We start from the raw sequence: 26718 nt of genomic DNA on the forward strand, positions 1-26718 counted from the left end.
GTTGTTGTTGTTGTTGTTGTTGCTGGGTTTTCTTTTTTTTTTCTTTTTTTTTCCTTTTTTTTTTCTTTTTTTTTTGGTTGTTTTTTTTTTTTGTTTGGTTTTCTTTTTTTTTTTTTTTTTTTTTTGGTTTTTTTTTTTTTTTTTTTTTTGGTTTTTTTTTTTTTTGGTTTTTTTATTTTATTTTACGTGTTGGAATTCCTGAGGGATTCTCTGAGTTTTCCTGCTCAGGTCCCAGAGGAGCTCTGGAATATTCCCTCCTGCTTTCCCACAGCCCCTCCCTGCATTTGGGATCACCCAGACCCACACCTGGAGCTGAACAGAACCGGGTTCAGGGCCATGAAGAGCAATTAGTGCCCTAATTAGAGCAATTAGTGAGGGGTCTGGGGGCGCCTCAGGCTGGGGAGCACCCAAATGTTTCTCCATAAATCAATTCTCTCCATCTGCACAGCCCAAAGCAGAGCCCAGCTGAGCCTCAGTGGGGCAGTTCCAAACTTTTCCACCTGCAGGATAAACCCTGGGACAGTTCCAAACTTTTCCAACCTGCAGGTAAAAGTTCCACAGTTTTCCACCTGCAGGATAAACAATTGCACATTTTCCCACTTTAGGTTAAACCCTGGGACAATTCCAAACTTTCCCACCTTAGGTTAAACCCTGGGACAATTCCAAACTGTCTTTCCCACTAAACCTGGCTTTACTTCCATGTCCTTCCCACTAATCCTGGCTTTTCCTGCTGTCCTTCCCACCAAACCTGGATTTTTCTGGTGTCCTTCCCATTAAACCTGGCTCTATTTCTGTGCTCTTCCCACCAAACCTGGCCTTTCCTCCTGTCCTTCCCACTAAACCAGGCTTAATCTCTGTGCCCTTCCCACTAAACCTGGCTTAATTCCATCTCCTTCCCACCAAACCTGGCTTAACTCCCTGTCCTTCTCACCAAACCTGGATTTTCCTGGTGTCCTTCCCATTAAACCTGGCTCTATTTCTGTGCCCTTCCCACCAAACCTGGCTTTACTTCTTTATCCTTCCCACCAAACCTGGCTTTTCCTCCTGTCCTTCCCACCAAACCTGACTTTTACCCCGTGTCCCTCCCAAACCTGGCTTTTCCTCCTGTCCTTCCCACTAAACCTGGCTTAATTCCATCTCCTTCCCTCCCAAACCCGGCTTTCCCTGCGCACAGATAATCCCTTCCCATTCCCAACCCTCCCCTGAGCAATCCCAGCCTTTCCCCCGAGCTCTGAACTAATCCCGAGGGGAGGATCCCGCCCCTCCCTGTCCCGCTTTATCCATTTATTTTTTAATTTCCCTTTTCCCTCCTCCATCCCCACCCCACCGGCGGCAGGGGCAGCGCTGGGATTTTCTATAAAACCACAAAACCTGCAGCAGCGGCACAAAATCCCAAATCCAGCGTCCTGCAGCCGCCCCAGGCGGGGGGAAGGATTCCCGAGGGAGCAGCTCCCGAATTCCCTGCCCAGCAGCCAGGTAACGATTCCCATGGGAAGCTTTGCTGTTCTCTGCTTTAATCTGCAAAAAAAATTAATTAATTCCTCGTGCCAGGGTGGGTTTTTGTGTTTTGTGCTGCTGTCACCTCTCCCCCTCCTCTCCTGCACCCACTGAGATTGTGCTGTGATATTTATCCACATATGAAATATAATAGATAAAATATAATATATAAATATAATATATAATGTATAAAATATAAGGTAAAAAAAATGTATAAAATATAATATATAATATATAAATATATAATAGAATATAAATATATAAATATATAAAATATAATACGTTATATACATTATAATAGATAAAATATAATATATAAATATAATATATAATGTATAAAATATAAGGTAAAAAAATGTATAAAATATAATATATAATATATAAATATATAATAGAATATAAATATATAAATATATAAAATATAATACGTAATATACATTATAATAGATAATATATATAATATATAAATATAATATATAATGTATAAAATATAAGGTACAAAATATAATGTATAAAATATAATATTTAAAATATATAATGTATAAAATATAATATATAATATATAAATATATTATAGAATATAAATATATAAATATATAAAATATAATACGTAATATACATTATAATAGATAATATATATAATATATAATCCACGGAATAATATAAATACTTTTACTAGTGATACCGCTCCTAAAAATATAATTATCTATTAAACAAATATAAATTAAAATAAATTTAAATTAAATTAATTAAAAATAATTAAATTAAACTAAAATGAATGATGTGAAGAATATAAAACAGATTATATAATTGCTATATTATAATTAATAATGTATAAATTATATATATAATGTTGGTGTTGCTTTGGGTATTTATTGGTTTGGGTGTTTGTTTGGGTATTAATTTGGATATTTATTGCTTTGGGTATTTATTGGTTTGGATATTGTTTTGGGTATTTATTGGTTTGGGTATTTATTGGTTTGGATATTTATCGTTTTGGGTATTTTTTGGTTTGCATATTTATTGGTTTGGATATTTATAGTTTTGGGTATTTTTTGGTTTGGATATTTGTTGTTTTGGATATTTGTTGGTTTGGGTATTTTTTGGTTTGGATATCTGTTGTTTTGGGTATTTTTTGGTTTGGATATCTGTTGTTTTGGGTGTTTATTGTTTTGGATATTTGCTATTTTGGGTATATTTTGGTTTGAATATCTGTTGTTTTGGGTGTTTATTGTTTTGGATATTTGCTATTTTGGGTATTTTTTCCCACCCGCACAAGCTTCTTGGCGCTCCGTGCCTCAGTTTCCCTCAGCTGGGGACGGGCTGCGCTTCCAAGCGCCCCAAGGTGGATTCAATGGGCAGCAGAAAACAGCTTTTCTTCCCCAAAATTCTGGGTTTATCACAAGATCTCGGAGCAGGGGAGGTGGGAGGAAGGGTTTCCCTCTGCCCCGCTGCGAGGAGCCGAGTCCTGTGACCTCCTCACATGAGCTCCTCTGCCCAGCCCGGGGGGATTTTGTTCTTCTCTTCTCTCTGCAGGGCTGCGGGGGGCTCGGGGTGATTCTGTCACCCTGTGCCATCCCCGGGAGCCCCAGGGACCCCAGGCAGGGGCTGCAGGGCTGGGGAGAGGCTGGGACACTCCCAAGGACACCTGGAAGGGGTCAGAGCCGGGATTTGTGATCCTCTGGGGCATTTATCCATCCTCTCCCTTCTTGTCTTCCCTTTTCCCAGCCCAGGAGTGTCCTGGGAGAGAGGCTGGGACACTCCCAAGGACACTTGGAACAGCTCAGAGCTGGGATTTGTGATCCTTTGCGTATTTATCCATCCTCTCCCTTCTTGTCTTCCCTTTTCCCAGCCCAGGAGTGTCCTGGGAGCAGATCCCAAGTTTGGGATCAGATCCCAGCTCTGCCTGGGGGAGCCAGGGCAGACTTGAGTCCCTGATCCCTGATCCCTGATCCCTGATCCCTCACTTGTTCCCTGAGCAGGGAAATCCCAGGGACTCTCAGGAAGGCTCCAGCTCCCAGTCCCAGTTTGATTTTACACCCTGAGTTTGGGGGTTTGGGGAGGAAGAGGTTCAGTTTTATTTTCACCGTGATTTCAGGGGTTTGGGAGGAAGAGATTCAGTTTGATTTTACACCCTGAGTTTGGGGTTTGGGAGGAAGAGATTCAGTTTGGTTTTTACACCCTAATTTCAGGGGTTTGGGAGGAAGAGATTCAGTTTGATTTTACACCCTGAGTTTGGGGTTTGGGAGGAAGAGGTTCAGTTTGGTTTTTACACCCTAATTTCAGGGGTTTGGGAAGGAAGAGGTTCAGTTTTGTTTTTACACCCTAATTTCAGGGGTTTGGGAAGGAAGAGGTTCAGTTTGTGGAGGTGAGGATGACGAAGGATCACGATGGGAAGTCAGGGATCAGTGTGGCTCTGCTGGAAAAATCCCTGCAGTGTTTTTTGGCTGTGCTGAGCCCTCCCTCTGCAGGGGGATCAGACTGGGGATGTTGGTGAGGCTTCACCTCCCCCTGGAATGAGCTGGAAAAGTTCTGCTGGCTCTGTGCACCCCGAGTGGGACTGCAGAACTTCAGACAAAACCAGAGGTGCCCCAAAACTGCAACCTCGAGAACTAAAGGACCCAAAACTAAACCCCAAAACTCCCTGAGAGGAGGGGACAGCTGGTGGGGATTTGGGATCTGCTCAGGGAACAGGGACAGGAGGAGAGGGACAGCTCAGGCTGGACACCAGCAGGAATTTCCTAATGGAAAAGGAACTGCCCAGGGAGGGTTGGATCCCCATCCCTGGAGCTGCCCAAGGAGTTCCTGGATGTGTCACTCAGTGCTCTGGTGTCCCAGCACAAGGGACAGGCTGTTCTCCTGCCAGATTGTTCTGCCGAGCTGTTTAAATTCAGCAGCACGAGCCCCACCCTGGGGTCAGCAGCTCTGAGCTGGGGTCTGATCTGGGGCTGTTTCTGTTTGCTGGGAGGATGGAGCTCTCCAGCCACTCATAAACAGGATTGAATCAGCAAACAGAATATCCCAGCTGGGAGGGAACCAAAGGGATCCAGACACCCCCAAATCCTACCCTGGGATTGTGTCCGAACTCTCCTGGAGCTGTGGCAGTGCTCAGAACCCTCTGGGGGAAGAACCTTTCCTGATATCAACCTCAACCTCCCTGGCACAGCTCCAGCCGTTCCCTGGGCCTGTCCCTGCTCACAGAAATTGGAGTTGAGGAGTTTTCAGACCCCAAACTCTGACCTCAGCCTCCTCCCCTCCGGGCTGGACAATTTTCCTTCTCTCCACAGCTCTGACACAGCTCCAGCCGTTCCCTGGGGTCTGTCCCTGCCCACAGAGATTGGAGTTAAGGAGTTTTCAGATCCCAGCAAAGTCTCCTCTCAGCTTCCTCCTCTCCAGGCTGGATAATTTTCTCCACAGCTCTGACACATCTCCAGCCGTTCCCTGGGGTCTGTCCCTGCTCACAGAGATTGGAGTTGAGGAGTTTTCAGATCCCAGCAAAGTCTCCTCTCAGCCTCCTCCTCTCCAGGCTGGACAATTTTCTTCTCTCCACATCCCATCCTGATCAATTCCTCTCCCCGCTCCCTTTCTCCCCCGGCAGACCCCAGCAGGACCCCCAGGCACCATGATCGCCCCTGCCCGCATCTCCCCGGCGGTCCTGCCCATCCTCCTGAGCTGCCTCTTCCCCGGAGCGCACACGCAGAGCCCGGAGCCCTTCCAGGGCAGCACGGAGCCCCTGGAGCTGCCGAGCCAGCAGCATCCCCCGCTGCTGCCGCAGCCCGGCTCCAACCTGTCGGGCAGCTCTCCCTCCGAGCAGCCCCTGCTGCCCGTGTGCGCCCGTCCCGCCGACATCCGGCACGTTTTCAAGTACATCAACACCGTGGTGTCCTGCTCCATCTTCCTGGTGGGCATCGTGGGCAACTCCACGCTGCTGCGCATCATCTACAAGAACAAGTGCATGAGGAACGGCCCCAACGTGCTGATCGCCAGCCTGGCGCTGGGCGACCTGCTCTACATCCTCATCGCCCTGCCCGTCAACGTCTACAAGGTGGGTGGGGCGGGCGGGACAGGGAAAAAAAAAAAATAAATAATGTAGCAGCGTTTTGGGTTGCGGGAGAAACTGCGAATCTGGACAGCAAATTGTGCAAAAAGCGATTTATTGTTTGGTTTTGTGCTGGTTTGGAGGACAGGTGTCTGCAAATAGAGGCAGGAGATTCTCTTTGGGATGGAGAATGTAAAACCCAGCCTCCCTCCAAATTATTATAATTGTGAAATTAAGGAGCTCTCAGGCAAAGATATGGGAATTAGGAATAACAGTTCTTTGCTAGGAAAATTAAAATAGAAATGCAGTATTACACAGAACAATCCCAAACCCTGCCAGAGTCAGAATCCAAGCTGACACCCGTCAGTCAGTCAGGGTGTTGGCACAGTCCCATTCAATGGTGGCTGCATCCTCCTGCAGGGGCAGATGTGGTTCAGCTGGAGCAGTGCTCCTGGAGAAGGTGCAGTTTCCTCTGGAGCTCCAGGGATGATGTGGAAAGGTCTGGTTTTCCTCTGGAATCCAGTGGGAAGAAGGTCCCTTGGTGTCCCAAATCCATCCAGAACCCCCCAGGGTCTGGAGTCAGGACCTGCTGTCTGGACCATCCCTCCTCTCTGTGTCCAGTCCCGTTTCCCAGCCCCAACAAACCACAGCAAAGCTCCCAGGGCGCGTTCCCAGGGCTGGGGAGCTCAGAGAGCTCTCCCTGCTCTCTGTGGGCTCTGCAGGAGTGTGGGGAGCCCAGAGGAGCTGGTGCATTCCCAAACTGCCTGGTGACCCGTGGCTCCTCCCCAGCTCCTGGCCAAGGACTGGCCCTTCGGAGTGCAGGTGTGCAAGCTGGTGCCCTTCATCCAGAAAGCCTCTGTGGGCATCACTGTGCTCAGCCTCTGTGCCCTCAGCATCGACAGGTGAGACTCAGCACCACCCTGCCCCCTGGCACCCCAGGCTGAGCCAGCAGCCAAGATGGGGACTGGTGGGGAGCTGGAATTCCAGAGCTGGGGTCCAGCTGGGAAAGGCCAAGGGGTGGTGGGTGGGGTGGTGAGGAAGGGTGGCCAAGCACAGACCTCATCCCATGGATCCCATCCCATCCCATGGACCCCATCCTATGGATTTCATCCCATCCTATGGGTCCCATCCCTATCATTGATCCCATCCCATCCCATCCCATGGATTCCATCCCATACCATGGATCTGATCCGTATCCCATCCCATCCCATGGACCCCATCCTATGGATCCCATCCCATCCTATGGGTCCCATCCATATCATTCATTCCATCCCATCCCATGGACCTCATCCCATCCCATCGATCTCATGCCATGGACCCCGTCCTATTGATCCCATCCCATCCCCTGGATCCCACCCTATCCTGTCCCATCCCATAGATCCCATGGATCCCATCCCATGGATCCCATCCCATCCCATCGGTCCCATCCCATCCCCCCACTGAGCCCCTGCTTCCCATTCCCTCCCTTGGGAAGGCTCAGAAAGAACCTTTGGGGCCAATTCTGCTCTGTCCCTTCTGCTCCCCCCGGCTCTTCTCGCCCCTCCCCCGGCAGGTACCGGGCCGTGGCGTCCTGGAGCCGCATCCAGGGCATCGGGATTCCCCTCTGGAAGGCCGTGGAGGTGCTGCTGATCTGGGCGCTGGCCGTGGTGCTGGCGGTGCCCGAGGCCATCGCCTTCGACATGGTGGAGCTGAGCTACTGGGAGCAGCACCTGTGGGTGTGCATGCTGGCCTCGGAGCAGAAATCCAGCTTCATGAGGGTACCGGCCCTAATCCCAACCCTAAATCCTAAACCAAATCCCAAATCCAACCCTAATCCCAACCCTAAACCAAACCCTAAAAACAATCCCAAACCCCACCCCACTCTCAAATCCAACCCCAATCCTAACCCCAAACCCAACCCTTAACCAAATCCCACTTCATGAGAGTACCAACCCTAAAACCAACCCTAAACCAAATCCTGCTTCATGAGTGTACCAACCCCAACCCCAATCCCCCTTCAGCAGGGTCTGTGTGCATCCCAGGCTGTCCCTGCTGCCCTTTCCCCGTTCCCATTGCTCCCTGTCCCTGTCCCCGCAGTTCTACCGGGATGTCAAGGACTGGTGGCTTTTTGGGTTCTATTTCTGCCTGCCCTTGGTGTGCACGGGCATCTTCTACACCCTCATGTCCTGCGAGATGCTGAGCAAGAGGAACGGGATGAGGATCGCCCTGAATGACCACATGAAACGGGTGAGGGACCCAGGGAGGGGTTCTGGGGTTCCCAAAAGGACGGGGTGCTGCTGGAGGGGGACATCCATCCATCCATCCATTCATCCATCATCCATCCATCCATCCATCATCCATCCATCCATCATCCATCCATCCATCCATCATCCATCCATCATCAATCCATCCATCCATCATCCATCCATCCATCATCCATCCATCCATCCATCCATCATCCATCTTCCATCATCCATCCATCCATCATCCATCCATCCATCCATCATCCATCCATCATCCATCCATCATCCATCCATCCATCATCCATCCATCCATCATCCATCATCCATCCATCCATCATCCATCCATCCATCATCCATCCATCCATCCATCCATCCATCCATCCATCCATCCATCCATCATCCATCCATCCATCATCCATCCATCCATCATCCATCCATCCATCCATCATCCACCCAGGCCCCAGCAGAGGCTGGGCAGGGTCTGACCCCATCAGGGATGGATGGTGAAGGTGTCCCAGGCAACCCCAGGAGAATTTTGGGGTTGCTCTGACCCACCTGGAGCTGCCCCTGCCCCTGTGCTGGTGAAGGACACCCCTGCCCTCCCACCCCAAACCGTTCCCTGACCCCACGGGCCGGGAGCTGCCCCCAGTGCTGACCCCCCGCCCCCGGCAGCGCAGGGAGGTGGCCAAGACCGTGTTCTGCCTGGTGGTGATCTTCGCGCTCTGCTGGCTGCCCCTGCACCTCAGCCGCATCCTCAAGAAAACCATCTACGACCAGACGGACCCCAACCGCTGCGAGCTGCTCAGGTACCGCCCGGCAGCGGCAGGAGCCGCGGGGCAGGGCAGGGCAGCGCTGCCGGGCTGGCTGCGGGCGGGGCAGGGAACTCCTTCTGCGGATGGCACCGCCCTCCCGGTGGGCGCTGAGAGGGTGGGGAGGCACGGGAAGGGTTACATGGGATTTGGGAAGGGTTACATTGGGAAAGTTTATATTTTATTTGGGAAGGGTTAAACCGGATTTGGGAAGGGTTGAATTTGGGAAGAGTGAAATTGGATTTGGGAAGGGTTACATTGGATTTGGGAAGGGTTTGAGAAGGGTTAAATCGAATTTGGGAAGGGTTAAATTTGGGAAGGGTTAAATTGGATTTGGGAAGGGTTAAATTGGATTTGGGAAGGGTTAAACCGGATTTGGGAAGGGTTGAATTTGGGAAGGGTTGAATTTGGGAAGGGTTGAATTTGGGAAGGGTTGAATTTGGGAAGGGTTGAATTTGGGAAGGGTTGAATTTGGGAAGGGTTAAATGGAATTTGGGAAGGGTTAAACCGGATTTGGGAAGGGTTAAACCGGATTTGGGAAGGGTTAAACCGGATTTGGGAAGGGTTAAACCGGATTTGGGAAGGGTTAAATTGAATTTGGGAAGGGTTACATTGGATTTGGGAATGGCTCTGGGAAGATGAGGTCTCCAGGAATATTCCCAGCAGGGCTGGGGGTTCCTCACTTTCTCCTCCCTCCCCTGCCACCCATCACCATCCAAAAAGTCAGAAACTCAAAAATTCTGCCCAAAGTCAAAGTCCAGCCCAGCTGGGGCTGCTGCTGTGCTGGGTTTGGGGGCACCAGGAGGAACCAGAGCTCCTGTTCTCGGCTTCCCCAGGGAATGCTCCTTGCAGGGAAAGGATTCCTTTAGGGGAGCAGGGATCTGTGCTCAGCTCTGTTATCAGCCACTGCTCCTCCACAGCAGCAGGATCCAGGCCAGGCAGTTTGGAAATCCACCTCTGACACATCTGTTCTCCCCCTTCCCACCTCAGTTTCCTGCTGGTGATGGATTATTTTGGGATCAACATGGCCTCCCTCAACTCCTGCATCAACCCCGTGGCTCTGTACTTCGTCAGTCGGAAATTCAAGAACTGCTTCCAGGTGGGAATCAGGCCCAGGGCCACGAGCTGATCTTCTTCCTCATCCCAAATTATCCCCTCCAAGGCCACCAGTGCCCTGCTGGGAGCAGGATTTAGGACAAGCCCCAAATTCCCTGTCACTCTGGGACAGGAACATCCCCACAAACCATCAGACCAGGGGCTGGGGCTGCTCCAAACTTTGAAGCCAAAATTTGGGAGATGATTTTCAGGAGTAGTGAAGCCCTGAGAATGGATGGGAAGGAGCATGGGATGGGATACAGGGATGGGATCCATGGGATGGGATGGAATGGAATGGAATGGAATGGGATGGGATAGGATAGGATAGGATAGGATAGGATAGGGATCCATGGGATGGGATGGGAGTTGAGCCCAGCTAAGCATCACCTGCATTTTCTGCCCCCTAATGATGAGAACACATCACAAAAACACAATCACAAGAAATGCCCCCAGATTTCAGATTCCAGCCTCCTCATTTCCCACCCTGCCCAGCCCTATCCTGGACAACCTCTCCCAGCAGAGCTGCAGGACAGCAAGGCTCAGCAGTTCCCAGGCTGGCACCAACATGGGACCACTCCCTCCTCTTCCCCCACACCCCACACGTGTCACCTCTCCCCTTTGTGTGTCCCCAGTCCTGCCTGTGCTGCTGGTGCCAGAGGCCAGCCCTGAGCATCACCCCCACGGATGAGAAGGGATCTGTTGGCAAGTGGAAAGCCACGGGGCAGGAGCTGGGGCTGGACAGGAGCAGCTCCCGCCTCAGCAACAAGTACAGCTCATCCTAAAGCCCTGTCACCAGCCAGGGCAGGGCACAAGGACAGCAGGACACCCCAAATCCTCCCAAGCCTCCTCCTGGCTGGGCCTGAGTCAGCTTTTCGTGTCCAGCCCAACTGGAAGGAGCTGGAGCTCCACACCCAGCAGGAGAGGGAAGGGGATTCACATCCTCACAGGATTCTTCATTTCCTTGCAGAAAAAACCAAAGGACTCCTGGCCATTGCCTGGTGGGGAGGGGGGAAGGGAAGGAAGGTTGGGGTGCTCGCTCTGAGGACAGGGACAGAGACAAATCCCAGCTGGAGAAGCCAAGCAAATCTTGGAGAAACCCTTGGAGACATCCTCGTGGTCCTGTGGAGGTGGGGAAGGTCCAACCTCAGCTGGAAGAGCCACCAGAACCAACTGAAATATGGGAAAAGGCTCTCCCTGATTTATTACTGGCAATAATTCATCCCCCAGGGGATTTCCCAGCAATTTTCAAGGCCAGGTTGGTCAGGTTGGAGCACCCTGGGACAGTGGAAGGATCCTGATCCAGGTGATTCCAGCTGATTCCATCCCAACATTCTTGCCAGAACTTCCAGGGAAGCTCCATGAAAAAGTTGTATTTACCAGGTTTTTGATGATTTTTTTGTTGTTGTTGTTGGTTTTCCCACATCTCTATTTTCCCTCTTTCTCTTTTCCTTTTTCCCCCTTCTACCTTGTCATGGAAACAAATATGGAGAGAGGAAAAGGGGAGAAGAGATGAGACTGCAATTTTCCAGGTGTTGGGGTGGATTTTTTAGCTTAACTTTCACTGAAATGTAAAAGTTTTACAAATAAATCATAAAGACAAACGGGTGTCAAGGTAAACACAGACTGAGGAATATCAAGCCCAGCCCATTTTCCACAAATTTCCCAATCTGTGTCCATGTTCTATGACCCTGTGCTGAGCAGGACACAGCATCAGCTCTGCAGCATCTAAATTAATACATTTTATTATTCAAGAAAGTACATTTTGCAACAAAGTCATAAAAAAAAAAACAACAACAACAAAAAAAATAATTTGGGCACAGGGCTTTCAACACACAGAGGTTACACATTCCCAAAGGTTACTGCATCTCCTCCTCCTTCTGTGCCCTGAACTCCTTCATGCTCCTCTGAAACAAGAGCAGACACAGATGTCACCAAGAGCAGACACAAATGTCACCAACAAGAGCAAACACAAATGTCACCAACGAGTCCCTGGGGCAGAAGTGACCCTGAGCTCCCCAGGAATGGCCCAAGGGACAGAACTGATCCTGAGATCCTCAGGAATGACACAAGGGACAGAACTGGAGTTACCCAGGAATGGCCCAAGGGACAGAACTGGAGTTTTCCAGGAATGGCCCAAAGGACAGATCTGGAACTCCCCAGGAATGGCCCAAGGGACAGAAGTGACCCTGAACTCCCCAGGAATGGCCCAAGGGACAGAAGCTCCCCAGGAATTCTCACCTCAAAGGTGTTGAGCACGTGCTGGCAAACACCCATCAGGTCATTCAGCCCTTTCCTGAATGGCTCCACAGCAGGAAGGGCTCCTTGGGGAACAGATGGGAAAAGATGGATCAGGGACAGGGGAGCTGCTCCCAGGGATGAGCTTCCCACTGCAGCTGGAGCAGAATTCTGGGAGCAGCCTGTGAGGCTCAGCAGGGACAAAGGGCTGTTCCTCACTGAACAGACTCCTGCAGGGAAGCTGCCAGGAGCAGGGGGAATTCCAGCCTCACCTCTGGTCTGGATCCTGAAGTTGATCTTGCTTTCTGAGGGGTGTGTGATGCAGTAGCCACAGAACTCCACGTCAGGGCTGCAGAGAGGAGAGGGGGCAGTGAAACCCAGGCCAGGCCACACAGATCCCAGGAATTCTGAGGCTCAGGGCACCCCCAGGGCTGCTGGGGCTCTGGATGTTTCTGGAATGACTCCATCCATCCATCCATCCATCCATCCATCCATCCATCCATCCATCCATCCATCCATCTCTCCCTGAGCTGAGCTGGAGCTCTGCAGGGCCAGGACAGAGCTGGCACCACACACAGGATCCATCCTGGCTGCTTGGAATTCTCCCTGCAGCCAAACCATTTCTAAAATCATCATTTCAAGTGTAAAATTTAATCCAAGCTAAAATTTCCTTTATATATATTAAATTCTTTATATATATTTCCCTATAAGCTCAACTTTTAAGGCTCACATTTAGTTTCTGTATTTAATTTTAAAACTGTGTATTAAGAGTATAAATTCTGTATTACAGAACAATTTTGATTTCTGTTTTATTATTTAACATTGTTGTTCTGTTTTACTGCTGAATTCTTTCAACATTCCAAGCAAATTTTAGAAAGCCTCCAGACATGCCCTTGAATCAAGTATATGAAGATAATCAGTTAAGTTGTGAATTTAATGTTCCTTTGTTTTCTTTTTGTGAATTCTCTCTTATCTTAGCTCTGCTGGGTGGTCCAGGGCACTTCAGGAGTCCCCAAAATGTTGCAGGGCCTCTCTCTCCAGCTGAGCTGAGTGCTGGGGCTTTGGCCCCCAGCTCATTTTGTGTTGTCACAGTGATTTATCTCAAAGCCCATCCAGTGTCACCTCCTGCCATGGCAGGGACACCTCCCACCACCCCAGGCTGCTCCTGGGACAGCTCCAGGGATGGGAAATCCAGCACCCAGCAGCTCAGGAGGGACTGGGAGCCCTGGGCTGAGTTAACTGGGGCTCCTGGGCAGGGGAGGCTGGTCAGACCCTTTAAGAGCTGCTGGTGCTCTCAGCACAAGGAAGAGGAGGAGCAGCAGGTGGAAGGGGGAGCACAGAGGGGATTTGGGAGGGTTTGCCTCGCCCCAGCCCCAGCTGAGCTGTGGGTCAGGAAGGAGGAGGCCACGGGGATCCCTCATGGGTCACACTCACTTCTTCATCACCATGTAGCGCAGGGAGTTGCCCAGGGTGTGATCCTCGTCGTGCAGCACGAAGGTGACACAGTCCCCATCTGTGCCATCTGCCTGCACCTGTCACCAGGGGATGAGGAGAGGAGAGAGAAGAGAAAGAGAAAGAGAAAGAGAAAGAGAAAGAGAAAGAGAAAGAGAAAGAGAAAGAGAAAGAGAAAGAGAAAGAGAAAGAGAAAGAGAAAGAGAAAGAGAAAGAGAAAGAGAAGCAGCTGTGACCTCCCTGAGCGCAGGGGCACCTGCAGGGTGAGGATCAGCCCCAGCTCAGTTCCCCAGAGGGACTGGCAGGTGGGACCAGAACAACTTCAGAGAGGAGGGAAAGCTCCCAAATGTAAATCTTAGTTTTAAAGACGGTTAGTCCTGACCTCAGGACTACCTCACCACAGGATGTCCCTTGGAGCCATCCTGGCACCATTTGTCCTGATGCCACCCCAGCACACTGAGGGTGCCCCACCACTAAGCCAGGCTTGGGAATGGCAGGATCACGGAATCATTTAGGTTGGAAACGCCCCCCAAGCCCACTGAGCATCCAGCACTGCCAAGGGCACCCCAAACTGTGTCCCCAAATGTCACATCCACAGGGCTGCTAAACCCTCCAGGGATGGGCACTGCACCCTGCCCTGGGCAGCTGTGCCAGGGCTGGACAAACCTTTCCAGGAAGGAATTTTCCCTGATATCCCATCTGAACCTGCCCTGGCACAACGTGGGGCTGCTTTCCTCGGCAGCAGAGCCCGGCCCCCCGTGTTCCACCTCCTGCATCGGGTCCCCGATCCCGGCCCTGATCCCGATCCCTTCCTAGATCCCGGTCCCGGTCTCGATCTCTTCCCTGAACTTGATCTCCTCCCCGATCCCGATCCCTTCCTCGATCCCTTCCCTTCCCCAATCCCGATCCCTTCTCCAATCCCGATCCTGATCCCGATCCTTTCCCTAATGCCGATCCCGATCTCGATCCCGACCCCGATCCCCATCCCGATCCTGATCCCTTCCGCGATCCCGACCCCTTCTCTAATCCCGATCCTGATCCCGATCCTTTCCCTAATCCCGATCCGATCTCGATCCCGACCTCGACCCCGATCCCCATCCCGATCCTGATCCCCTCCCCGATCTCGATCCCTTCCCCAATCCTGATTCCCATCCCGATCCCTTCCCTTCCCCTCCCCGATCTCGATCCCTTCCCCAATCCTGATTCCCATCCCGATCCCTTCCCTTCCCCGATCCCTTCCCCAATCCCGACCCCCATCCCTTCCCCGATCCCCATCCCTTCCCTTCTCCAATCCCGACACTTCCCAAACCTGATCCCCTCCTCGATCTCCAATCCCGATCCCCATCCCGATCCCTTTCTCGATCCCGTCCCGCTCCCCCCGCCCCATCCCCGTGTCCCTCACGGTTTCCAGCGCGGGCCCGCTCCCGGTGCCGCTGCCGGTGCCGCTCCCGGTGCCGCTCCCGGTGCCGGTTCCGGCCATGGCGGTTCCGCTCTCCCGGCGGCCCCGCGGCCGGAAGCGCGTCGGGGCCGGGCCGGGCCGGGCGGGGCCGCAGCGGGGCCGCGGGGCCCGGAGCGCCGCTGGGTGAGCGCGGGGGGCGCCGCTCGGGGGGTTCCGGGGCTGGGCCGGGGGTTCGGGGGGTTCGGGTGCGGGTCCGGCCGGCCACAGCCACAGCCACAGCCCGGCCCGGCCCGGCCCGGCTCAGCCCCGCGGGCCGCAGGCGCTGCCGGCCGGAGGAGGCCGCGCTCGGCACCGGGGACAGGAACGGGGACAGGAACGGGGACAGGAACGGGGCACAGCGGTACCGGCAGCAGGACAGGCTCGGGGTGACCGCGGGTACCGGGGTGTTATTGCCGTGTTACGGGAGTGCTGCTGGCCTCGGACTGGGCTGTTACTGGTGTGTTACATCACTGTGGTACTGGGATGTTACTGGGCTGTTATGGCTGTCTTAGTGGGGTGTTGTATCACTGTTATTGCTCTGTTACTGGGCTGTTACTGGTGTGTTGTATCACTGTGTGATGGGCTGGTAGTGGTGTGTTATTGCTGTGATTCTGGGGTGTTATTGCTGTGGTTCTGGGGTGTTAGTGGGATGTTGTATCACTGTGTTATTGGGGTGTTACTGGGATGTTATTACTGTGTTACTGGGGTGTTATTGCTGTGATACTGGGCTGTTATATCACTGTATTACTGGGGTGTTGTTAGTGTGTTACTGGGGGATTTATTGCCGTGTTACTGGGGTATTATTAGTGTGTTACTGGGGGATTTATTGCCACATTACTGGGATGTTATTAATGTGTTAGTGGTCTATTACTGGAAGATTTATTGCCATATTACTGGGATATTATTCGTGTGTCACTGGGATGTTACTGGAGGATTTATTGCCACGTTTTTGGAATGTTATTAGTGTGTTACTGGGGGTGTTTTTGCCACATTACTGGGACGTTACTGGAGGATTTATTGCCACATTACTGGGGTATCATTAGTGGGGTATTACTGGTGTGTTATTGAAGTGTCACTGGTGTGTCTGGGAGTGGGTGATGTCACAAATGTAGCACTGGATGGCTTAATTAGTTAATTAATGAATCAGAGATGTGGGGGGGGGCTGGAGGGGTTCAGGGCACAGGGACAGGACAGGATGTGGCTGTGCCAGGGAGGTTTGGGGGGATTTGGGGAACATTCTGACCTGGACAGGACTGTCCAGCCCATGGGGTGCCCATCCCTGGGGGGATTTAAAACCCTGTGGATATGGCACTTGGGGACAAGGGTTGGGGTGGCCTTGGCAGTGCTGGGAATGGTTGAACTCGGTGGTCTGGGGGGCTTTTCCAACCTGGACAATTCCCTGATTCCATGCTTTGGGCTGCATGTTCCCTTTTCAGAGAGCTGCTTGCTCAATCCCGTGGTGTTGTGTGTCCTTACCCCCTCCCAGCCCTGCAGTGCTGCTTCCAGGAAGGATGATGGGGCTGGAGGAGCACGTGGATTAATTTCCTTGGTGATTTGTTTCCCTAGTGATGCAGTGGGGGAGCCTCAAGTAAAACCCTGTGTGCAGAAGGGAAGCTGAACTTGGGATGAGTTGGAGCACAAATGTCCCAATTCTCAGGCTCCAAACGAACAGGAGAGCCCCAGGGCTTCAGGGTGGAATATTCTGTCATGCAATAATGATTTTTCCAGCTGCCCCAGCAGAGGTTAAAGGGAAGTCTGGGCTGCTTTCTGCTGAGCTCACCCTGCTCAAACGATCTCTTTATTGCAGCACTTTGCAACTGGCTGGGTTGCAACACCTCCCCTTGTTCTGTGCTTAAACAGCAGCGTGGTGCCCTTTGCTTTCTGTAAGAGGATTTTTGGAAGTGCAGGCATTTCCATGGCTCACTGGCACTGAGCTGGCAATCTTCTGGGCCAGAAAACAGGAAATCATCCTTGCAAGGGTTTTAAATATCGTGCTGAGGGTGTGTTAGTGATGTTCCTGAAGAGGTTTTTCTGTCTCTTTTTTCCATGTCCTGGTATTGGGAAGGAATTCCTCCCTGTGAGAGTGGTGAGACCCTGACTACTGATCCCTGGAAGTGTCCCAGGCCAGGCTGGACAGGGCTTGGAGCAGCCTGGGACAGTGGGAGGTGTCCCTGCCATGGCAGGGGTGGCACTGGATGGGCTTTGAGGCCCCTCTTACCCAAACCCTGCTGTGTTTCCAGGATCCTTCAGTTGAATCCCCAGAGGGAGCTCAGCCAGCAGCTCGTGCATCTTGCAGTGTCTTTCTGGAAGGTCTTGGCTGCTTCCAGCTGTGTGATACTGTAAGTTTAGGAGGAAAAAAGCTCTGCAGAGGGGTTGATTTAAAGGGATTTCATTCCTCTAAGTGCTGAGGAAGCGTTGTGGAGCAGTTTAACAGATTTGTGTTACTACCAGGAGTAGCACACGGCTGGCACAGGGCTGCCAGGGAGGAAAATGCTCCTTGTTAATCTCTTACTTCATTTAACCCCTTCTGCTCAAAGCTGGGGCTGAGCATGGGCTCCTGAGTCCTGCAGGGACCAGGGATTTGGGGGGTTTTGGGCTGGATTTGGGGAGATGAGGGCTGTGAATGCAGGGAGGTGAGAGCCATGAGCTGAGGGAATTGAGCACACTGCTGCTGCAGGGCTGTGAGTTCCAAAACCCTGTCAGTTCCAAACACAATCCCAAAACCCTGCCAGAGTCAGAATCCAAGCTGACACCCTGTCAGTCAGTCAGGGTGCTGGCAGCAGTACCCAGTGTTAAAAGAGCAGAGCTGTGGAGGAATTGCCTAAAACACCTCACAATGCTCAGTTTGGGACTGAATTTGTTCAGCTCAGGGGATTGAGGTGTGTGAGCTCTGTGCCCTGAGCTGGTCCTTGCAGGGCAGGGATGTGTTGGCTGCTGGTTTCTGATTGTTCCAGAGGCTCAGTGGTGGCTGAGATTCCAGGTTTAGTGGTGGCTGAGATTCCAGGTTTAGTGGTGGCTGTGATTCCAGTTTTAGTGCTGGCTGTGATTCCAGGTTTAGTGGTGACTGTGATTCCAGGCTCAGGGGTGGCTGTGATTCCAGGCTCAGTGGTGGCTGTGATTCCAGTTTTAGTGGTGGCTGTGATTCCAGTTTTAGTGGTGGCTGTGATTCCAGGCTCAGGGGTGGCTGTGATTCCAGGTTTAGTGGTGGCTGTGATTCCAGGCTCAGTGGTGGCTGTGATTCCAGGTTTAGTGGTGGCTGTGATTCCAGGTTTAGTGGTGGCTGTGATTCCAGGTTTAGTGGTGGCTGTGATTCCAGGTTTAGTGGTGGCTGTGATTCCAGGTTTAGTGGTGGCTGTGATTCCAGGTTTAGTGGTGGCTGTGATTCCAGGCTCAGGGGTGGCTGTGATTCCAGTTTTAGTGCTGGCTGTGATTCCAGGTTTAGTGGTGACTGTGATTCCAGGCTCAGGGGTGGCTGAGATTCCAGGTTTAGTGGTGGCTGTGATTCCAGGTTTAGTGGTGGCTGTGATTCCAGTTTTAGTGTTGGCTGTGATTCCAGTTTTAGTGGTGGCTGTGATTCCAGGTTTAGTGGTGGCTGTGATTCCAGGTTTAGTGGTGGCTGTGATTCCAGTTTTAGTGCTGGCTGTGATTCCAGGTTTAGTGGTGACTGTGATTCCAGGCTCAGTGGTGCCTGTGATTCCAGGCTCAGGGGTGCCTGTGATTCCAGTTAGTGGTGGCTGTGATTCCAGGCTCAGGGGTGGCTGTGATTCCAGGCTCAGTGGTGCCTGTGATTCCAGGCTCAGGGGTGCCTGTGATTCCAGGTTTAGTGGTGACTGTGATTCCAGGCTCAGGGGTGGCTGAGATTCCAGGTTTAGTGGTGGCTGTGATTCCAGGTTTAGTGGTGGCTGTGATTCCAGTTTTAGTGCTGGCTGTGATTCCAGTTTTAGTGGTGGCTGTGATTCCAGGTTTAGTGGTGGCTGTGATTCCAAGCTCAGTGCTGGCTGTGATTCCAGGCTCAGTGGTGGCTGTGATTCCAGGCTCAGTGGTGGCTGTGATTCCAGGTTTAGTGGTGGCTGTGATTCCAGTTTTAGTGGTGGCTGTGATTCCAGGCTCAGGGGTGACTGTGATTCCAGGCTCAGGGGTGACTGTGATTCCAGGCTCAGTGGTTGGATCTTCCTTCACAGCCTCATTAATCCAGGAGAGATCCCTAAATCTCCCCAGGGGGATCCAGAAGCTCAGCCATCTCTCCTGCTCAGTGGCTGTTCCCAGAGATCTCTCCTGGGGGATTTGGGATAGCTCTGGGATCTTGTCAGATCTCTCGAGGCAGAGAACAGAGCAGGTAATAAGCAGGGCCTAAGAGCAAAGTGAAAAATGAGATTTTTGGGTTTTGCAGGCTCCTAAGCCCTTCCTAAGCAGAAAAGAGGCTTATGGATGTGCAGGGTGAGCAGGGCAGCTGTCCCAGCTGGGCTCTGCCATGTGCTCCATGTGCTGGATCTGCCTCTGGCCCCAGATTAATGTGCTGATACTGGAGCTGATTAAGAGTGTCCCTTTCTGTGGCAGCAGGGATGTTTCTCCATCCTGGAGCCTTAGGGAATCAATCCCACAGTGGTTTGGGTTGGAAAGGAGCTTAAACTCATTCAGTTCCAACTCCTGACACCTTCTGCTAGCCCAGGTGGCTCCAAGCCTCACCTTGGACACTTGCAGGGATGCAGCTGCTCTGAGATCAGCTTTGCCACCCTCACAAGGCACAGAGGTGATGAAACCCCTTTTCTGGAGGGTTTTGTGTCGTTGTGAGCAGAACCTAAAAGGGGAAGTGAGGAAACTTTGTGGCTGTGGTGTCCTGGCTGTGTCCTGGTGCCTGTGGCAGCTGCTGATGTCCCCTGCTGTGTCCCCAGGCAGGGGAGCAGCCATGGCCATCCTGTTTGCCGTGGTGGCGAGGGGCACCACCATCCTGGCCAAGCACGCCTGGTGTGGGGGCAACTTCCTGGAGGTGACCGAGCAGATCCTGGCCAAAATCCCATCTGAGAACAACAAACTGACCTATTCCCATGGCAAGTGAGTAACCCCTCTCCTTTCCTTGGCTCTGGGGGCATGCATGGGGACAGCAAGAAACTGGGAGTGTTTGGGGGGTTTTCTGTGATCCTGTCTTTTTTTTTTTTTTTTCTATCCAAATTCCCATTTGATGGAAAATGAAATTCTGGAAATTTATGTTTTGTTTCTTCCTTTCAATCCCCTGCAGTTACCTGTTCCATTACATCTGCCAGGACAGGATCATCTACCTGTGCATCACAGATGATGTGAGTGCTGGGGACACCTACAGCCCAGGGAAATCTGGGAGTTTTGGTATTTATTAATGAGGGCTGCTCTGAGCTGCCTTTTCTCCCCCTGGAGCTACAGTAACCTCAGTTACAGCTGGGAGCTCAGCCTGGAGCTCAGATTGGAGTTTGGGGTGGTTTGGGTTGGGAGTGACCTCCAAAACCATCCCATTCCAACCCCTGCCATGGGAGGGACACGTGTTGTGAGTTTTGGGGTGAAGTTGTTGGCTTTGCCCAGTTTCTGTCTCAGTGAGAGCAGTGACACCATTGCATTTCCTGGTGCTCCAAAATCCTGGAAGTGCTGGAGGAACTGCTCCCCTCAGTGCAGGAGTGTCCCAGGCAGAGCTGGGAGCTGCAGCCCCTGTCTTGGTTTGGGGACAGGTGTCTGCTAAGAAAGGCAGGAGCCTCTTGAAATGGAGAATGTAAACACTATCTCTCCACATTATTCTAATTTTGAAATTAAGGAGCAGAGATATGGGAATAGGGATAACAGTTCTTCACTAAATTAAAATTAAAATAGAAATGCAGTATTACTCAGAACAATCCCAACCCTGCCAGAGTCAGAATCCAAGCTGACACCCGTCAGTCAGTCAGGGTGTTGGCACAGTCCCATTCAATGGTGGCTGCATCCTCCTGCAGGGGCAGATGTGGTTCAGCTGGAGCAGTGCTCCTGGAGAAGGTGCAGTTTCCTCTGAAGCTCCAGGGATGATGTGGAAAGGTCTGGCTTTCCTCTGGAATCCAGTGGAAAGAAGGTTCCTTGGTGTCCAAAATGTCAGTTTTTATCTGGGTAGGAAAGGCTTGGCTCCTCCCCTGGCTGGAGCATCTCCCAGTGGGATGATGGAATTTTATCAGTCATGCCCTGGGACTCAGTGGCCATGAACAGGAGATATCTCCTGGAGGGAGGATGGGCTGTGGGAAAGATAAAGATGATTGCCCAGCTGGTTTAAAGATGGCCCATTAGCAGGAGATATCTCCCATGGATATAAGGGTCACTGCCCCAATGGTTTTAAACAGATGGTGATAGAATCCACAGCCCCCATCCTGGCAGGTTGTTGTTCCTAGGACAGCCCCCATCCTGGCAGGTTGCTGTTGTTGCTGCTGTTCCATGCTCTGCTCTCTGCTCTCTGCTCTCTGCTCCAGGACTTTGAGCGCTCCCGAGCCTTCACGTTCCTGAACGAGATCAAGAAGCGCTTCCAGACCACGTACGGCTCCCGGGCACAGACTGCCCTGCCCTATGCCATGAACAGCGAGTTCTCCTCCGTGCTGGCTGCCCAGCTGGTGAGCACAGCTCCCCACACCAACCCATCACCTTAGTTCTTTTTTTTCTCTGCCAGGGTTGGGATTGAATGTGCAAATTTCTTGCTTGGACTCAGGTGTTTATTAATTCTTGTGTTACAGTGAGTTCTACAGCATTTCTAGCTAAGTTTCTAATCTCTCTCTCTACAAGGCCTTTTGAGGTCTAATTAAGAAATGATACCTAAATTATTTTTACTTTTAACCCAATAACCAGTCACCCTTGACCTGCAATGAGAACTTTTCTATCCAATCACAAAATACCACCCAGACCCATGAAGAAGAAGGTAAAGAAGAAAAAAACCTCCACCCTAAACCTCCACCCATCTTCCTTTCTGTATATAACTATATCCTAAGACTTTAAATTCTAAATTTTTACCCTGTGGTATTACACACTTCTATTCAAACTACACATCCATGATCCCAGATCTGTCACTTAATTTTGGAAGACTTCTCAACAGCCTCAAGTCAAAATCAGTGTTTTCCTGGGAATCAGTGCCTGTCAGCACAGAAAACCCCAAATTCTCATTTTCCAAGTTTCCAACAGGAATCCTCCTGGGCTGGGCTTTGTGGAATGTCCCTTGGATTAAAGACAAGGTGTCCCAGGAATCGTGGCTTTAGGGCTGTCCCCACCTATTACTGTCACTTTAGTGAAGGGATGGCTCGTGCTAAAAATGATTTATTGCTCAGATCCACATCAGCCTCAAGGCTGTGAAATTTAGAGAAGCAAGAATTGGGCCACAGCTCAAAGTAGTCACAAATTGCCTGTTTTCCCTGGGTCCTGTTTTTTTAGTCTCCTGTTTTCCCTGGATCCTGGTTTTTGAGACTCCTCTTTTCCCTGACTTCTGTTTCTTTGAGGCTTCTGTTTTCCCTGGATTCTGGGTTTATGAGGCTCCTGTTTTCCCTGGATCCTGGTATTTGAGGCTCCTCTTTTCCCTTGATCCAGCTTCTTGAGGCTCCTGTTTTCCCTGACCCCTGATTTTTGAGACTCCTGGTTTTTTGAGGCTCCTCTTTTCCCTGGATCATGGTTTTTTGAGGCTCCTGTTTTCCCTGTTTCTCTGTTGCAGAAATACCACTCAGAGAGCAAGGGCCCAGACCAGGTGGCAGAGACACAAGCCCAGATTGATGAGCTCAAAGGGATCATGGTCCGGAACATAGGTACTGCTTCCCTTGGGAATGCTCTCTGCTGCTGCTTCCCTTTTGGGTCTGGGGTTTGACAAGTCTGACCATCCAAAATAAAGGGAATTGACCCAAAATTCTGTCCCAAAATGCAGCCTGTGTGATGTGAGGCTGTTCCCCAATCCCTGCTTATCCCAGGACAGCTGGAAGCTGCAGCCAGGAGCTCCTGGCTCAGGTGTTGGGAGCAGCTTTTTGCAGCTGGATTTTTGTCTCTTTTCTCCAGACCTTGTGGCACAAAGAGGAGAGAAGCTGGAGCTGCTGATTGATAAAACAGAGAATCTCGTGGATTCAGTGAGTTTGGGGAAATCTGGGAGTGGGGAAGTTGTGTTTGTGCAGCAGGGAGGTGGGGACAGCACCTGGGGACACTTAAAGGGACACAGGAGCTTGGAGACCTGCAGGGAATCCTTCACCCTCCTTCCAGCTGCATCCCAGTTTGGGGAAGATCCCTGTGCCACAGCCAGCCAAGGGTGACACGTTCCTGTCCTCATCCCTTGTCCCCTCTGGTTATCTGTAGTGATAGGAGAGAGAAAATCACAATTTCCACTGGCAGCTGGGCTGAAGGCAGCTGGATGCAGATAAACTGCAAAATGTGCATCTGTGGAGTTGCTCTGATATCAGCAGGGAAAGTCTGGCTGATTTAAAATTTCAAAAGCTGAGTTGTTGCATCTAAATAATCTTTAAAGACTCTGGAGCTTCTTGGGAATGTTCTGAGGAAGACTAAAAAAACCCCAAATTAATGTAATTATAAAACAGAGTTATCTAGCAAAGTACTTTGCACTCTGGAAGCTTTTTGTCTTTCCTTTGGGAATGCCTGGCTCAGCATCCTGGCTTGGTGCCCAGCTCCTGTGGCAGCAGCTCCTGGGTGGGATCCAAACATCCCTGAGCTGTCCCAAACCCCTCCTGCCTCAGAGGGGCAGCAGAGGTGCCTGGAGCTCATCCAGCAGGGAACCTGCAGCTCCCAGGGCTGGAATTGCTGCAGGAGCTGGGCTGAGCTCATGGAGGAGCTGTCCTAGGGAGTGCTGGCTTTGGGAAGCTCAGGGAATGAAGGGGTGGAATATCCTTCAAGGGAATGTCCCCACAGATCCAGGGCTGCTGTCCCCACCTTGCAATGGGCTCTGAGGCAGCAGGGATGTGGTTCCTGCCTCTGCAGCCTCCTGGAGGAAAAGCTGGCACTGCCCCATGGAATGGCTGCACTGAGGTGTCTGGGGCCATTTAGTGCCCAAACCCTGTTTTGAATGTGTGGAAATACAGGGTACAGAGAGGACATTTGGGATGGGACAACCACATCCCAAATATTTCCATAACAGGAAATAACACCCAGAGCAGCTGTGGATTCCTGGCAGTGTCCAAAGCCAGGCTGGAGATTGGGATTGGAGCAGCCTGGGACAGTGGGAAGTGTCCCTGGATGGATTCAGGTCCCTTCCAGGGACATTGGGAAGTGTCCCTGGATGGGATTTAGGTCCCTTCCAGCCCATCCATGCTGGGATTTCCCTTGTTTTCTCTTGCAGTCAGTCACTTTCAAAACCACCAGCAGGAACCTTGCCCGAGCCATGTGTATGAAGAACCTCAAGCTCACCATTGTCATCATCATCGTGTCCATTGTGAGTGTGGAGCCTGGGGCTGGAAACAGCAGCCCCTGCCAGTCTGTCACTGTCCTGGGATCTGTGTGTGCCCTGGGATCTGTGTGTGCCCATCTCTTGTTTCCTGGGATCTGTCACTGTCCTGGGATCTGTGTGTGCCCTGGGATCTGTGTGTGCCCATCTCTGTTTCCTGGGATGTGTCACTGTCCTGGGATCTGTGTGTGCCCATCTCTTGTTTCCTGGGATGTGTCACTGTCCTGGGATCTGTGTGTGCCCAGCCCTGCCTGGCAGGGCAGAGCCAGGGCACTGAGTGTCCCTTGTGTGAAGAGGGTGCTGCAGGGGGTGGCTGGGGGGGCTAAGGGGGCACCTCCTGCCTCTACAAGCACCTGGAAGGAGGTGGTGGTGAGGACAGGATTGGCCTCTTCTCCCAGGCAATCGGGGGGGTTCAGGTTGGATGTTAGGAAAAATTCCTTCCCTGGCACAGAGATGAAGCCCAGGGTAGTGCTGGGGTCACCGTGGAGGTGTTCAGGAAATGAGAGGATCAAAGTTGGACTTGATGATTGTTTTTTGGGAGGTTTTTTCCAGCCTTTGTGACCTGTGAGAGGAGATGGGAGCAGCAGGAGCTGTCCCTGCTTGCCCAGCAGCAGCTGAGGTGGCTTTTTACCCTCAGTCTGGTGGGATCTCTTCAGTGACTCTGAAGTGGTTTTTTTGGTGGGACAGTTCCCCTCCAGCTGTAAGGATGGAGCAGGGGCAGGCTGGGAAGCACTTTGTCACTCCATGGGGACAGGAGGGTGGCAGACAGGCTCTTCAGGGCTTTCCCATCCAGGTGAGTGCTGGCAGTCCCTAATTCATGTTCCCTGCCCAGGTGATCCTGTACATCATCCTGTCAGCTGTGTGTGGAGGGCTGGCCTGGCCCAGCTGTGTGCAGAAGTAGCTGCAGCTGCAGCTGCTCCCCAGGAGGTGAAGAAGTGAAGAAGGAACCTCCAGAGTGACTCCTGCCTGTCACCACTGCCACCTTCACCCTCCCATCCCTCCAGGACTTCAGACTTTTTGCCTTATCACCCAGACAGACCCAGCTGGTTGCTGCTCCTGTGACCTCAAGAATGGGCTGGGTTAATTACTTGAAAGGGTTTTTGTGTTCCTTTTGTCCCAATGCCAGCCCTGCAGAGGGCTCTGTGCATGCTGTGTGGCTCCCCTGGCTGGGGACAGGAGTGGCTGCAGCTGGAGCTGTCCCACAGAGGAGGTCTGGGGTGGGCAGAGCCAAATTAACGGGGTTTGGATTCCCAGAGAGCCTCTCCTGCACATCTGGCCACACCTGGTGGCTCCAGCATGGGAGTCACAGTGTCACCCTGGTGACAAACAGGGGCTGGGTTTGTGCACTCAGTGGAGGTGCTGCTGCTGCCATGTCCCTGTTCCTGCAGTGATGCTGCAGGCAGGAGGAGGCTGTGGGATCACCCCAGCTGTGCAGTGGCTGCCTCCTCATCCTCACTTCTTCCTCACCTCCCCTGAGCTGCTGGCAAAGGGGACACTCACACGGTTCAGGATCTGCTTTCTCACAGGTGATTTCTCCTGCTCTCCTTCAGAGGGTGGACTGAATGGATATAATTTATAATTCTGGCACTGGCTACAGTGAATTGGGGGCCAATGTGGCTTGCTGAGGTGCCAGGGAGCTGCTGCTTGTGCTTCTCCTGGAAGGTGTGCACTGCAACTGGAGGGCAGAGAAGGGCTGGAGTTGGTGCCTGGTGACTTCTCCAAGGTCTGAGGATGAACCTTCTCCTCTGGGAGGATTTCAAACCAAACCCAAGGCTGGTAACCAAATGCAGGCTCAGGGGTGCTGTTTCTGTGCCAGCTGCACATCTCCATCCCAAGGCAGGCCTGGCTGAGGAGCTGCTGGGGGCTGGGCAGGGGCTGGGGGCACTTCTGGGGCTGCTGGGCTCCTTTCCCAGGGAGAAAATGGAAACACCCTTCAGGGGGGAAGGAATCTGCTTTTGGCCCAGGGAAGTGGAGGGGTGGAAGGGGAGGCTGCTTTTGGTGCCTGAGCTGGAGCAAAAGTTGGTGCCACAAGGTCCTGGTGGCACTGGGGGTTGGGGACATGGCTGTGCTGCTCCTGCAGTGTGGCACCAACCACAGAGCTCCTTCCAGGTCAAGAACTGGAGTCTCCAAGAACCAGCAGCTCCTTGGGGTTTGTCTTCTGCTGGGCTGAAGTTTCACCAAGGGTGGTTGACAGCCACAAAGTGCCAGTGGCCACTGGCACCTGCTTCTCTTTCTGTTGTGAATGTAAAGCTTGGAGCCCCCTCCCTGCAGCTCCTGCAGCCCCAGGTGCAGCCATGCATGTTTTAGTGCTGTTACCATGTTCATTTGGATGATTTCTTGTCTTATGTACAAATAATTTTTAAAGAAAATCCTTCCTTTCCTTCTTGAGGATGCACTGAGGCATTAGTGTAAAAAACCATTACCTTGATTTCAATAAAATTCCTGTACAGAAAGCAGAGTTTTGTGGAAAACCTACCTTGGGAATGCTGGTGCAGGGGGGTTTTGGAAGCAGGCTCATGCTTTGGGATCAGGGA

At 51.8% G+C, this 26718-nt stretch overlaps 3 protein-coding genes across 9 annotated transcripts; 2 read left to right on the forward strand and 1 right to left on the reverse strand.

The window, feature by feature from the left end:
• The first annotated feature begins 1239 nt into the window (after nt 1–1239).
• On the forward strand, nt 1240–11263 carry LOC130252997 (endothelin receptor type B-like). 4 transcript variants are annotated; one of them, XM_056491169.1, is made up of 8 exons: nt 1240–1476; nt 5096–5542; nt 6326–6438; nt 7089–7293; nt 7613–7762; nt 8431–8564; nt 9558–9666; nt 10295–11263. In XM_056491169.1, the coding sequence occupies exons 2-8, from the start codon at nt 5120–5122 to the stop codon at nt 10442–10444; spliced, it is 1284 nt and encodes a 427-aa protein (XP_056347144.1). In that variant the 5' UTR covers nt 1240–1476; nt 5096–5119; the 3' UTR covers nt 10445–11263. The 4 variants fall into 4 exon arrangements, with proteins under 4 accessions (XP_056347144.1, XP_056347148.1, XP_056347145.1 ...); XM_056491170.1 differs by having other exon boundaries at nt 1262–1476; nt 9488–9666; nt 10295–10437; XM_056491171.1 differs by having other exon boundaries at nt 1331–1476; nt 8436–8564.
• LOC130253007 (DNA-directed RNA polymerases I and III subunit RPAC2-like) lies at nt 10791–14863 on the reverse strand. Of its 2 annotated transcripts, none has more exons than XM_056491195.1 (5): nt 14752–14863; nt 13332–13429; nt 12170–12246; nt 11901–11983; nt 10791–11566 (listed from the first exon to the last, which is right to left on the reverse strand). In XM_056491195.1, the coding sequence occupies exons 1-5, from the start codon at nt 14827–14829 to the stop codon at nt 11519–11521; spliced, it is 384 nt and encodes a 127-aa protein (XP_056347170.1). In that variant the 5' UTR covers nt 14830–14863; the 3' UTR covers nt 10791–11518. The 2 variants fall into 2 exon arrangements, with proteins under 2 accessions (XP_056347170.1, XP_056347169.1); XM_056491194.1 differs by lacking the exon at nt 10791–11566 and adding an exon at nt 11573–11740 and having other exon boundaries at nt 11848–11983; nt 14752–14832.
• Nucleotides 14861–26640, forward strand: VAMP7 (vesicle associated membrane protein 7). Of its 3 annotated transcripts, XM_056491193.1 has the most exons (9): nt 14873–14931; nt 17028–17126; nt 19680–19839; nt 20024–20081; nt 21240–21377; nt 22460–22550; nt 22795–22862; nt 24080–24172; nt 25017–26640. In XM_056491193.1, the coding sequence occupies exons 3-9, from the start codon at nt 19694–19696 to the stop codon at nt 25083–25085; spliced, it is 663 nt and encodes a 220-aa protein (XP_056347168.1). In that variant the 5' UTR covers nt 14873–14931; nt 17028–17126; nt 19680–19693; the 3' UTR covers nt 25086–26640. The 3 variants fall into 3 exon arrangements, with proteins under 3 accessions (XP_056347166.1, XP_056347168.1, XP_056347167.1); XM_056491191.1 differs by lacking the exon at nt 17028–17126 and having other exon boundaries at nt 14861–14931; XM_056491192.1 differs by lacking the exons at nt 14873–14931; nt 17028–17126 and adding an exon at nt 18973–19123.
• The last annotated feature ends 78 nt before the right edge of the window (nt 26641–26718 follow it).

This window comes from Oenanthe melanoleuca, chromosome 4A (assembly GCF_029582105.1).
Source record: "Oenanthe melanoleuca isolate GR-GAL-2019-014 chromosome 4A, OMel1.0, whole genome shotgun sequence".
Taxonomy (NCBI): Eukaryota; Metazoa; Chordata; class Aves; order Passeriformes; family Muscicapidae; genus Oenanthe; species Oenanthe melanoleuca.